Here is a 13,510-nt window from a genome sequence, read left to right as displayed (position 1 = left end):
TAAATAAATCAGAGGTGAGAAAGTAGAGTCAAGTAGTATTGACAATGCTTTGAAAAAGTCTAGCTTTGAAGAAAAGGAGAAAGGGTTATGTAGGTTTTAAAGGTGTTTATAATTTTATATTTTTATTTAAAAATCTGTATAGGTAATATATGCATGTGATTTTAGAAATCGAATGTTCTAAAAGTTGAAGGTTCTTACACTGAAAAGAAATCTTCCACCCCTGTGACCTTGAGTCTCCTGTCTCAACTTTTAGTAATTTATCCTATTTTTTGAAATTCCTTGTATATTCCAGCATTTATATCTCAAAGGAGGTTTAGTTTAATTTTATTTTTAAAAAATGAGGGAGGCTTAAAAAGCTAAAAATAAAAAAGTGAGGGAGGTTTAAATGCTGGTGAGAACAAGTAGAGGAGAAACTGAAGAGATGGGAGAGGTGGGATGATTGATGGAGGAAGTACATCTCTTGTATCAGCATCCACCTTTTCTCTAGTTACATGTCCATGGAAGGGTGGAATTAAGGGAGCCTCTGTTTTCTCTCTGCATTAGGAACAGAGGTCTAGGGCTACTGAAAATAAGGTAGTGGGAGAGTGACCTTGAACAAAGTGGAAGAGTTCTGAAATAGCCAGTTTGGGAAATGGAATGAATGCTCACTGGAGGAATGACAGGGCTCTTACTGTTGTGAATTCATGTCAGGGTCCACTTGAACAAATTGTGGTAGTGTCAGTGCTGTATGGTTTTCCTGCAACATGTTCCTGCCATGTTCACCTTTCATACAGAAACATTTCAGACAAAACTGTGAATACTCTTTATTAACATACTTAGCTCATCATTGAAGAACCAGAACCCCCATGCACATTGGTAAGGCTTCTCCCTTAATAAGCAAATATTAAGAGAGAAATATTACCAAAGCTTTGACTGCATAAAGTATCCAGGTAGTTCTTTGTCTCTAGAACCACCACTTACTGAATGACACATACTGGCAGAATTGTCCACCTCTAACATAGATTAATATTACTGAAAGACTGAGTGCACTCAGAGTGGTTTAAGAACTGGAATAACATAAAAGTCATTTGACTAAAATCCATATTTAAGACATCAAGAAAAGAGAACTCCAAGAAAGGACTTTTCCAGGGTCATGTCGCTCAGTTGTGTCAGTCTTGGACCACTAGCCCCGGTCTCAGAATTGCTACTTGGTCAGTTACTGTCCTGAAAATCCAGTGACTTTCCATGGAACACTAGTGTTTTCCTAATTAGATTCAGGCTGTTCTACCACTAATACTGAATATGATGATTTCAAAACTTTCAGGGAAGATTAGCTAATGGGAAGATAGTTTTTGTTTTTTGTTTTCCCATATATATATATATATGGGAATATATATATATATATATATATTTTTTTTTTTTTAAGTTTTCCCATATATATATATTTTTTTTTTTAAGTTTTCCCATATATATATATATATATATTTTAAGTTTTTGTGCTTGCTACCACTTACTGGCTATAGACAGCAGATGACAGAACAAATATTGAAAAAACATGAATTACTATCTACATTAAATTTAACAGCTTGTATTTCTTTTAAAGATTCATGTAGTTACTCTTGTGATTTTTTTATATTACACATATGTTGGTAGGCATATTTTTTGTTTTGCATTCAGAAACAGTCAAAGCCTAGGATATAGTAGGCAATTGTGCTTGGTTTTGGGGCTATGAAGAACAAGATTTCATCCCTCTTGGTCTCTGGTTAAGTTTAGAAATGGGAACACGAGGGGATTGGCAGTGATCAGTTCTCCTTGGGCAAGAGAGTCAGGAAAGACTTCACGGGGTAGGTGACATTTGAGCTGACTTCTAAAAATGAGTAGGTTTTCCACACGTAAAAAATGAGACCAAAATAAGTTCGTTATGGAAATGTAAGAGGCCACTGTAATTAGAACTTTGTAAACAAAGGAGAAAGGGGTGAAAAGGCCTGGCATGTTTAAGTACTAGCAGCCGCAGTTCAGTATGGCTAGAGGGTGGTGTGTGAATGGGGCCATGTTGGAAGACTGTGTTAGAGAGGCATCAGGGACCCAATCAAGAATGATCTTTGTTATAATAGGAAGTTTGAACTTCATTCTTTAGGCAGTGGGGGAGCCGTTAAAATTTTTAAGCAAGAAAGTAACAGAATGACTGGTACTATGGATTTCTTATTTTTATAAGAAAACTTCACTTTAGTAAAGGAATTTCAGCCAGAGGCAGGGAAACCAGTTAGGAGACTAATGCAGTAATCCCAGCAAGAATTGAAGGCCTGAAGTAACTAGAGCTATGGTAATAAAGGTGGACAGGAACAAGTATCTGAAGAAACTTGATGATGGATTGAGAAGAAGAATCTAGATTGAGCTCCTGGTTTGCGACTCGTGTGACTGGGTAGATGATGGGTAAGATTACCCTTGATGGGGAAAGGAGAAAAAAAAACCATTTAGGAAGAACAGTGGTGAGTTCCATGGAGATAGATGGATATAAGAACCTGTTGGACACCCAGTAGGCTATTGGATATATGGGGGTGCCAATAAAATTTTGGAAGTCATCAGCATATAATTAACACCACTGGAGTGATGAGGTTGCCCAGAGAGCATTTAGAGCAAGAATTCTTAACCTCTGGAATCCAGATATTCTCCATTATTCAAAAGAGTACATATGTGACTTTTGTTAGGGGAAGGTCCATAGCTTTCTCCAGATTCTCAAAAGCGATAAACCTTACTTGGTGTGGAAAGGGGCCAAGGACAGAGCCCCGAGTATCTGCATTAAGTGATGGGCAGGGATAGTAAGTAGTCTCAGCAAAGAAGGCAGTAAAGGAATAATAGTGAAGAGAGAAATGTGATGTCAAAGCCTAAGTCAAGTAACATGAGGACTGAAGAGTCATTGGCTTGGCAATTAGAAGACTGGTAAATTATTTCTAATTAACAAGATGGAATCAAATGTATTTGTATGTAATGAAGCTTCCCATAGAAACACTATGGCTTCTAAGAATTGTAAAAACCATTGGCCTATGAAAAAAGTTCAAATGCCTCCGTCGAGTGTTCAAGGCTAAAATTTGCTCTTGCCTTGCCGTTTAACCTCTCGCTTCAATATTCTGAACTTTAAAGCTAGCCAAATCCATCTCTTCACTGTTTTCTGGATACTTCATACAAATCTTAGCTCCAAGCTTTTGCTGGTGTTTTTCATCCTGCCTGCCCTGTTCCCTACCCAACAAATTCTATCAGTCTTTCACAGTTTGGTTTGTTCTGTTTTCTCTGTGCTCCTTTCTGACTATATTGATTTCCTTCTTTATATACTAGTGGTAATTATTGTCTTGTCTTGTCACTTAAAATTGTACCGCCTTGCATTGCTACTTACTGTACATATTATTGCCTTCTTTTCTCAGAGAGATTTTACCCCTCAAGACTAGCACTACCTTACATCTCATCACACCCCCTACACCCCCTACACCCCCTAGTGGCTGAACTTTCATGTACTTATTTTAAATACTAAAATATTTGAATGAATTTAACCTAAGCCAAATATAGTGGGGGAAAATGTGTTTAAGACAAAATTCTTATAATGCATTCTAAATTATACAGGAGTGATTGATGGATCATTTTACAACTGTACTCCATTTCTATGGGTAATCAAGAGTTGACTGCATATCAGAATAAAATACTGATATATATGAGGCTTATGAACTTTTGGGCTTTTATTTGGAATTTCTAATGAATTGAATTAATTAAATTTGTTAGGCCAAACTAATTTTTCTGCGTAAAATTACCAATTTTTCAAAATGGAAATACCTTTTTTGGATTTAAAGTAAAATGCACTTACTAAAATAAATCTACAAAGTAGAAATAAAATATTACTAGTATTTCTATACTATTTTGCCAAAGGCACTCATGTTTTATAAACATCTTTACCATCTGTAAATTAAATAGGTACTGATGGTATTAACATACAAAACAGTCACTAACAATGCAGCTGGCTCATTACTAAACAATATGATATGTTACTTTGGAAGCTGACTTCAGAGGTTGGTGTTACTGGTTTTGCTGAATGATAATTTAGCTTAATCATCTGATTTGAAGCCAGTGTTTCTGTTTCTTCCATTATTTGCTGACAACTGTTGGCATAATCCAGGGTATGGTAGGAAAAACTGTAGCAGAAAAAAAAAAAAGGGCCAGAGTTGCACTGCTTTATTCCAGAGTCAGAAAAATTAAAAACTTTCCTAGATAAGAAGTAGAATAGATATGTTAGATACTGCCACGTGGGTCACATTATTGTTGAGCAGATATCTACTAACATAAATCCTAAATTGTAGTAGTTACCTGACAGGAGGGGGAAATCCATGTTACACTTAGTGAGCCAGTTTGACTAACACTTAAATATGTCTAACTAAGCTTTTCCTTTTTTTCCCTGAAATCACAGTATGTATTTTCAAGAAAGTACAGTTTTTTGCATATCCTCACACCTTAATTTAACCACATTTTTTAAACAGGTAAAGCATATTTTGACCATTTTCATAAAGAAGGAAAGTTAATTCACAAGCAGTGTTGCTTTTTGAGTAGAATATACTAAAACATTGAGACGAATCAGTGGGAAGAAAATAAACTTAATCACTGGCTGAGTGACTTGCTTCAGCAGAGCTGCCTCGGGGCTCCTTTTCCCCAGTTTGTGCCTCAGTAACATTTCCTAAACCTTCCAGGTTATATGGCATTAATCAATAATAAAACAAGTGTTATACATACCCTTTATAATAAAAACTGTTAAAAATTTCAGGAAAAAGCAAATGTATCCCAGTTAGGTTTTTAATCCATATCTATGATTTAAAACAACTAAAAACTGTATAATATACAGTTTAATCATTTTCATATTTTAGAGTGTGGGTATATGTGAGTTATTCCAGAGGACAAAGAAAAAAATTGAAGGGCTTTAGAATTTTTTTTATTATACACACTTAACTACCTTTTTAAAGAGAAACTTAACATGGCATTGCCTGATTTTAAGGGAAGAGAACCTAGTCAAGTCACTGGGGTAGGAAGGCAAAATTCTAGGGACCATGGTGGCCACAACAGCAGTCTGAGGGATAAATCAAAATGTTTGGTGTTAGGTGGCTTGAGTGCCTGCTACCTAATCCATTCACAGGTGAGTCTAAATAAGGTAAGAATTCTCTGGAATCATGATGTCTGTCCAGTAGAAACAATATAAGCTACATATATAATTTTAAATTTTCTAGTAATCACATTAAACAAGTGAAATGAAACAGGTGAGACTGCTTTCAAGAATATATTGGGAGCACCTGGCTGGCTCAGTTGGTAGAGTGTGTGACTCTTGATCTCGGGCTTGTGAGTTTGAGCCCCACGTTGGGCATAGAGAGGACTTTAAACAAATCTTTAAAAAGTAATAATACATTTAATCCAATAAAAGCAAAATATTTCAGTATGTAATCAATATTTTTCAAATGTTAAAAAATATTTTACTTTTTTGTGTGTTTAGTGTTTGTAATTCAGTGTGTATTGCACTTAAAGCACATCTCAATTTGGACTAGTCACATTTCAGGTGCTTGATAGCTACATGCTGCTAGGAATGACTGTATTGGACATAGTGTCTCTGGAACATCTAAGGGATGTGTGCCCATGATATTTAGAAATAGAACTTGCCTTATATCCAGTGTAAAATATTAAAATTACCTGCCTTAGAGGACACCTACATCTGTGCTGGCCAAGTGAAGCACTAACGTAGGTCATAAATTGTTAGTTTTGAGACTACCTGTTTCCATGATCAAGATAAATACGAAATACGACTTTGTTTAATAATTACTGCTTGGTAAGATATTCATGAATTTCAGTACTCTTATATTCACGTGCAATTCTTTTACTGTGCTCAAACATACTATGCCACAACTAAATTCTGTACCTAATTTATGTAATATAAAGAAAAAAGTTTTATGTTTTGTATTGCATCCACTAGAAACCTCTGACTCAATATATTCTGAACTTTATTAAGAAGAATGATAATGGCTACCTTACTCTTTAAGATATTAAATTATTTTAAGTAATTAGGACTGTCATAATCTGATTTCAATTTTCTTTTATATTTTAAGGATATGGAGTATTATCTTGTAAAATGGAAAGGATGGCCAGATTCTACAAATACTTGGGAACCTTTGCAAAATCTCAAGTGCCCGTTACTACTTCAACAGTTCTCTAATGACAAGCATAATTATTTATCTCAGGTAAACAAAGGCAAAGCAATATCTCTAAAAGACAATAACAAAGCTTTGAAACCTGCCGTTGCCGAATATATTGTAAAGAAGGCCAAACAAAGGGTAGCTCTGCAGAGATGGCAAGATGAACTCAACAGAAGAAAGAATCATAAAGGAATGATTTTTGTTGAAAATACTGTTGACTTAGAGGGCCCACCTTCAGACTTCTACTACATTAATGAATACAAACCAGCTCCTGGAATCAGCTTAGTCAATGAAGCTACCTTTGGTTGTTCATGTACAGACTGCTTCTTTGAGAAATGTTGTCCTGCTGAAGCTGGAGTTCTTTTGGCTTATAATAAAAACCAGCAAATTAAAATCCCACCTGGTACCCCCATTTATGAATGCAACTCAAGGTGTCAATGTGGACCCGATTGTCCCAATAGGATTGTACAAAAAGGCACCCAGTATTCTCTTTGCATCTTTCGAACTAGCAATGGCTGTGGCTGGGGTGTAAAAACCCTTGTGAAGATTAAAAGAATGAGTTTTGTCATGGAATATGTTGGAGAGGTATGTTCAACTTTAACAATGGGTGTGGAAGGTTTATGCTTTTTTTACATCAGTAACAAATATTGGTACATTTTTATATTACCATTTGCAAGTGAGAGAAGGATTCACTGGCATAGTTAGAAATACAAACTTGTATATGAACAAAAATATATCTATAATGACAAACAAAATAGTCCTCTTTCAGAAACACCCATTCATAGTCATTGAAACTGGCATTTGTAAAATATGGCGACTGTTTTTTACATAAAAGCCCTAAGAAGAAAATCAGATCTAAACACCTGCTGACTTTGAAAACTTTTAGATTATAATTCATCCGCTTGACTAAACATGGTTAAGTGTAGTTGGCAAAACTCAGTATCGTATCAACATGAGAGATACTGTAAGGTAGAAAAATGCTTTCTTAGGAAGTGTTGTAAAATAACCTTAAAAGCATTTATTGAATCCACCAGAAAATCCAAATTCTTTGTAGCTCAGCTGGAGACTATTCTCTAAATTACCAGACTGAGCAAATTTATTTTTATATGTATAATGTAAATATACAAAAAATAGTATTTGCATGTACCACATACTATTCTAAGCACCTGACATTTTAACTCCTTAATACTCTCAATAACTCTGAGGTAGTAGTGTTGTCTCCATTATTATAGATGAGGAAACAGGCACAGAGAAGTTCAGCAACCTGCACAAGGTCACATTGTAGTGAAGAGGAGCCAGGATTCAAAACCAAGGCTCCAAGATGAGTGCACTTTGCCGCTGCACTACACTTCCTCAAACTGAGTGAAGGACTAAGCTGTGACTAGAAAATACAAGTGTGACTGCATATCTCAGGTTGTCACATCTGACATTTTAAAGGTTATGTGGAACTAAGTCATGTATAATTATCTGTATTCATCTAGAATTCTGAGATTAAATTGGAACCCTACTTCGATCCTTCAATTTTTAGACAATGGCAGATTATTGTAAATCACTGTTCAGGATACCAGATCTTGTATAATCAAATTCCTCTCTGTTTTGGCTTACTGAATGCCGTAGTTAAATCTGGTTGACACCATGAATCAGTTTAGACATTTTTGGTTTCCTAAACTGAGCATCTGGTAAAGCTGTGTTCTTAGAACAGAACTGTAGATGATGGTTTTGAGCTACAGAATTTCATGAAAACAAGAGTGTCATCAAAACAAATATTCACACAAACTACTCTAGAAGAGCTGGCTGGAAAGATGTGGAAAACTAAGGGCAGAAATGGCTGCAAAAGAATCAAGGCTGTTTAAGACAGGAATTAGGACAACCCACAGTTAACATTGAGACAGTACTACTTTCATTCCAATTTATTCAGATGTTCAAAAAGCTACCCAATTATAGCTTTCTGTAGGACATAACGGAATGTAAGGACTAAATTTACAAGATACTCATTTGCAACAATGTGTATGGAACTAGAGAATATTATGCCTACTCTATGAAACTAAACTTTCCATACAATTGACTGCAAATTTAGCATGCCGCCTTTCCTGTATTTGTAACAGATTTCCATTTGTAACTGCACAAATTACAGGAAAAATAAGCTTTTAGAGTATCTTTACTTTTTTTTTTTAATTAACATATAATTTATTACTAGTTTCAGAGGTGCAGGTCTGTGATTCATCAGTCTTATATAATACCCAGTGCTCATTACATCACATGCCCTCCTTAATGCCCATCACCCAGTTACCTCATCCCTCTGCCCCTCTCCCCTTCAGCAACCCTGTTTGTTTCCTATGATTAAGAGTCTCTTATGGTTTGTCTCCCTCTCTGGTTTCACCTTGTTTTATTTTTTCCTCTCTTCCCCTATGATCCTCTGTTTTGTTTCTTAAATTCCACATATAGGTAAGGTCATATAATTGTCTTTCTCTGATTGACTTACTTCGCTTAGCATAATACTTTGTAGACATTAGTATGTTAATTTATGGATGAGTGTGTTTCTTCAGTTCAACAATAGCTATATAATATACTGTAGTTTTTTCTTTTTAGGTAATCACAAGTGAAGAAGCTGAAAGACGGGGGCAGTTATATGACAACAAGGGAATCACATATCTCTTTGATCTGGATTATGAATCTGATGAATTCACTGTGGATGCAGCCCGATATGGAAATGTCTCTCATTTTGTGAATCACAGTGTAAGTGATACTTAAAGAATAGACAGGACTAATCAACTTAGCACTGTTTTTAATGATTTTCCATAGTTGAGAAATAATTATCTTTAAATTACTTACCCTTTTAATATTTCCAAAGTATAACACAAAGACCTCTTTGGTTAGGTTATGGTATTACTGCCGTATTAGGAAAATTCATTGAGGTGCCTACCAAATACCATGCATTTTGCAAGAGTTTTTATGTATGTTACTTTATTTAATCATCCCAAAACTTTGTAAGTTAGGTTTTGTGTTAATGTAGAGGACAAAGTTAGCGGAGGAATTAAGAGGTAGAAGGGTTAGGAATCACATGCAACTGTAGAAGTTAACATGTAACTTGTTAACATATTTATAAAATATAAGAATTTGTAGAGTAAGTATTTAGGGCTATTTTTCTAAGCCTAAGCCTAATTTTCTAATTTTTAATTCATGTTTGAAAAGAACTTAGAATACAGCTGGAACCCTGATTGTAGAATTTTATACTCTATAAACTATTTCTAAAAATAAGGGAGTTGAATAGTTACTGGGTACCTACTAAGTGCCAACAGATAAGGGTAAGTTATGTAACTGCCCATATAAGAAAGTAGGCCATGCTAAAGTTATGATGGATTTTATACCAAGAAACTAGTTTATGTTTGGTAGTGAAATGTCAGAAACCTTCTGACTCATTTGCTGTGAGTTTTATTTTTAGTTTTTTTCTTTTTAATTTAAAAAAAATTTTTTTTCTTAATGATAAATTTGAGATACTCTCAAAACAGATGTATTCTATACAAGGACAATTAAACACTTATTTTAATTTCTTAGGATGATTCACTAGATGTTTCTTCTTGCATTGTCCAGAATTTAATGTAGAATTCTCAAAATATTAAACAATTCCAAACAGAGGTTAAAGCAGTGAAACTCCATGCAGTATAAAATTTGAGTTGTATAATGCTGACTTGATTTTTTAAATAGTTATATTCTATTTCACGTTACTTACTTTTCTCTGTATCACGTTACTAACTGAAATGAACTACATACAGGTGAAATGATAATGTTATCTAGGGTTTGCATGACAAGTCCTCAGAAAAGTTAAAAGGTTGAGACTAGATGAAACAGAATTGGTAAAAATGTCAATAATTGTTAAAGCTGCAGGGTGAATATATGTGGATTTATTATTTTCGCTAGTGTTGTGTAGGTCTGAGATTTTCTATAAGTGAAAACAGTATTTTTTAATTTGCGTGCCTCAAAGACCACTAAACAATCAACAGTGTAATTTCTCATAGAACTTAAAAAATAATAGTCGAGAAATTATTTTATATGGAATGTAGAAGAGCCTGTTCATGTCATTTTTACTTAAATGGGTTCTAATGTTCCTTCTTAGTGTGACCCAAATCTTCAGGTGTTCAATGTTTTCATTGACAACCTTGACACCCGTCTTCCCCGAATAGCATTATTTTCCACAAGAACCATAAATGCTGGAGAAGAGCTCACCTTTGACTATCAAATGAAAGGTATGGTTTTCAAGTACAGTTTGATTGGTGTTCAGTTGTTTCAATATGAAGAATCAGAGTAGAAAAAGACCTGAACCAAAAGATCCGAACCAAGCAAATATTAAAGAAGAGAAAAAATGAGGCTATAAGAGTTTGTCATTTTACTCAAGGTCACAAAGCTAATCTGACAGAGGTAAAACTAGAATCCAGGTCTGCCTGACCTTGAGCTGAGTAATGCTCTTTTCTCTGTATCACGTTGCCACCTGCTTTTTTCATAATTTCCATTATGAAAGCTTATCATATACATCTTTTCTCAATATTACTTGTATTTTAAAATTGTAAGGCATACATTTCTGAATATTTACTAAGAGATTGAAAATACGACTTAAATCACAAGTGAACTTACTCCATTCCTACTTGGCTTTGGCTTTTTTTTTTTTTTTAATGGTACTTTTATTTGCTTTATTGTGACAATATTTTTTTCTTTGTTTTTTCTAAGTATTAATTACAGGATGTTACTATTTGGCCTTGCTTTATGGCCCTTAAGTAATGTATGAAACTGAATGATTGTGTATCGGATTTTCCCAGTTAAGTTCCATCATTTCCGAAAGCTATTCTTTTAAGTATGGGCTAATAGCATAAGCTTTTATCTCTTACTAGCCCACACAATCCTTTCAAGATAATTCATAATGATTTGTCTCTGAATATTTACATTTACTTAAAACTGATAGAAAATTTGAACTTCCTCCTGAATTGTCTTAATTCTTACTTCTGTATTTCTTTTTCTCTGTAATCAGGTTCTGGAGATATATCTTCAGATTCTGTTGACCACAGTCCAGCCAAAAAGAGGGTCAGAACTGTGTGCAAGTGTGGAGCTGTGACTTGCAGAGGTTACCTCAACTGAATTTTCAGGAAATAGAGCTGATGATTGTAGTTTTGTTTTTTTTCTAATGTTAACATTTCAAAAAAGTATTTGGGACTCTTTTCATATTATCAAGATTATATGCTATGTTAATTTACAGTTCATATTTCAAACTATTGGCCAAATGTATTACTGATGCTTCTGAAGAGAAGAACACAGGGTCACATAGACTAATTTGAAATACATATTTAGTAATTAGGTACCAAACATGAAAACTATTTACAGATGAGCATATACATACATAAAAAGTCTGTGTGAATAAAGAAATGCCTCCTTCAGTGTTTAAGCATTGAACTGATAGCGTAACAGTCACTAAGATCAAATATTCAACCTGCGTACACCTTGAATTTAGAGAAAGTTAATTCAGTTAGGGCAAATATATACAAGTGCTATTCTGTTATGTTGTCATTCCCATTATTACTCACTGTACTTGTATTTGAGACAGATGATACTATATACTATTTTCCTACTTTCATTAAAATATTGGGTCTTACTGATACATAAATTTAAGGTTTAAAATTAAATATAAAAAATTTACAGCTTAATTCATATTTTGAAGCAATCTTGACTGTTATGAGGCATGTATGTCTGAACCAGTAATTCTTAAAGACTTTTATTCCCTTAAAAGAATAGTTTCCAAAAAGTTCTACAATTCTAGAATGGCTGGCCATTATGCTGCTTCGAAAGGCTGGGGCAGTGGGACCACAAAAGGGTTTTTGGAGTGCTGGGCAGAGGGAAGGGAGCACTTGAAGGGCCCCTCTTAGTAACATGAATTAAGAGATCCATGTTGAGTTCCTCTGGTCTAAACATAAACAGCAAAACAAGCTACCCCTGAGTGCAGTTGCACCTAACAATAATGTTTCATACAATACATTAATATTACATTTCTGAATTTCAGGCAGTTTTAACATTTCCACCAAATTTAATTATTTTTCTATTTCCTGCAGGCTCTTAAAATAATCTATATTTTGAACTGATACTTATTTTTTTATACATGAATTTTTTAAATGTGATAAAGCTAAACTTGGCTTGGCCAAAGTGTGTACCTGAATAATGAGAACTTTTTTTACTTAAACCATGAAGACTGAAATGGAATATATTCCTTGGTTTTTGTTTTCCTGCATAGTAAAACCTCAATCAGGAAAAAAACGTGTTTTCATCTCTGTCATTGTGGCATTTGTAATCATGGTGTCCAACATGAAGGTAAATGCAGCAAGTAAATCTGGCTTTCAGTATTACTAATTAAATTGTACCTAAGTTCATTGCCCCATTGCTTTAATGACCTAAAATAAGTTTGGGTAAAATTGAACTGACTTCCAAGAATGCCGCACTTCAAATGTCTTCTTAATCTTTAACCTCTTTTTTGGGAGAAGCTACACTTTATTATGCATTATATTGCTACCACATGACTTTGCTCTTTCATAATACAGGGTAAATTCTTTACATGTTTGGAGTCTCAGTGTATTAACCAAAATCTGCAGAAGGTGTCAAGGAAAAATACATTTTTTGGTGCCATTTCTTATGTTTTCTTTATGACAGAATAGTCACATGGTGTCAGTGGTGAGAAAGCATCACAGATTTACAGGTGCTCCAATGGCCAAGCTTACTTTGAATTATAATTTTTACAGGTTTAAATATGTAATTTTAATATTCTTAAAAAGTCAGTGTTTTACTGTCCAGTTATTCTTGTCTACTTCTTGTGTTAAAAAAAAAATGTGAAACAGGAGGGCAAAGGGAAAGTGGCTATTTTCAGTAAACTTGTTTAATTTTGTCCTTATTACTAGAAATTTAATGGGTCTTTGAGATTTTAATTACCTTTGTTATCCTTATTTTATTAAAAAGCTGGACTTAATCAGTAAAATAGGAACTCCGTACATGAAGCTGTTAAAAGCCTTTAAGTCAGCATTTAGCTGCTTTAGTTTCCCAAGTTATCAGAATTTGTTCTCTCAGTATAAATATAGCCAATATTCAAGGGTAATATTTAGATCGAGTTTAAACTGTAAATCCACTGTGCAAGTTGTATTAGTATCATTGTTTTCAGTACCTACATGAGGATCGTGATACACAGTTGGTAATCTCAGGGTCTTTTCCCCCTCTGTGCAAAATCTAAACTGCATTTTTCTTACAGTTCATTTTTCTTTAGCAAAATAAATTTAGTTTGGCATTTGATTTTC

General features: G+C 34.2%; 1 protein-coding gene across 2 annotated transcripts in view; it reads left to right on the top strand.

Annotated features, from left to right (window-relative positions):
* The window catches only part of SUV39H2 (suppressor of variegation 3-9 homolog 2), a 22,829-nt gene extending 9,319 nt beyond the window's left edge, over positions 1 to 13,510 (top strand). For both annotated transcript variants that reach the window (XM_035021588.1, XM_035021589.1), the window contains 4 exons: positions 6,105 to 6,776; positions 8,781 to 8,927; positions 10,306 to 10,435; positions 11,212 to 13,510. In XM_035021588.1, the coding sequence (XP_034877479.1) occupies positions 6,105 to 6,776; positions 8,781 to 8,927; positions 10,306 to 10,435; positions 11,212 to 11,318 (1,056 nt within the window). In that variant the 3' untranslated portion in view covers positions 11,319 to 13,510. The remainder of the gene's footprint in view (positions 1 to 6,104; positions 6,777 to 8,780; positions 8,928 to 10,305; positions 10,436 to 11,211) is intronic.

This window comes from Mirounga leonina, unplaced genomic scaffold, assembly GCF_011800145.1.
Source record: "Mirounga leonina isolate KUSES-001 unplaced genomic scaffold, KU_Mleo_1.0 Mir_175, whole genome shotgun sequence".
NCBI classification, from domain to species: domain Eukaryota; kingdom Metazoa; phylum Chordata; class Mammalia; order Carnivora; family Phocidae; genus Mirounga; species Mirounga leonina.
Note: the sequence above shows the minus strand (reverse complement) of the source record. Positions and strands in the feature narration are given on the sequence as shown.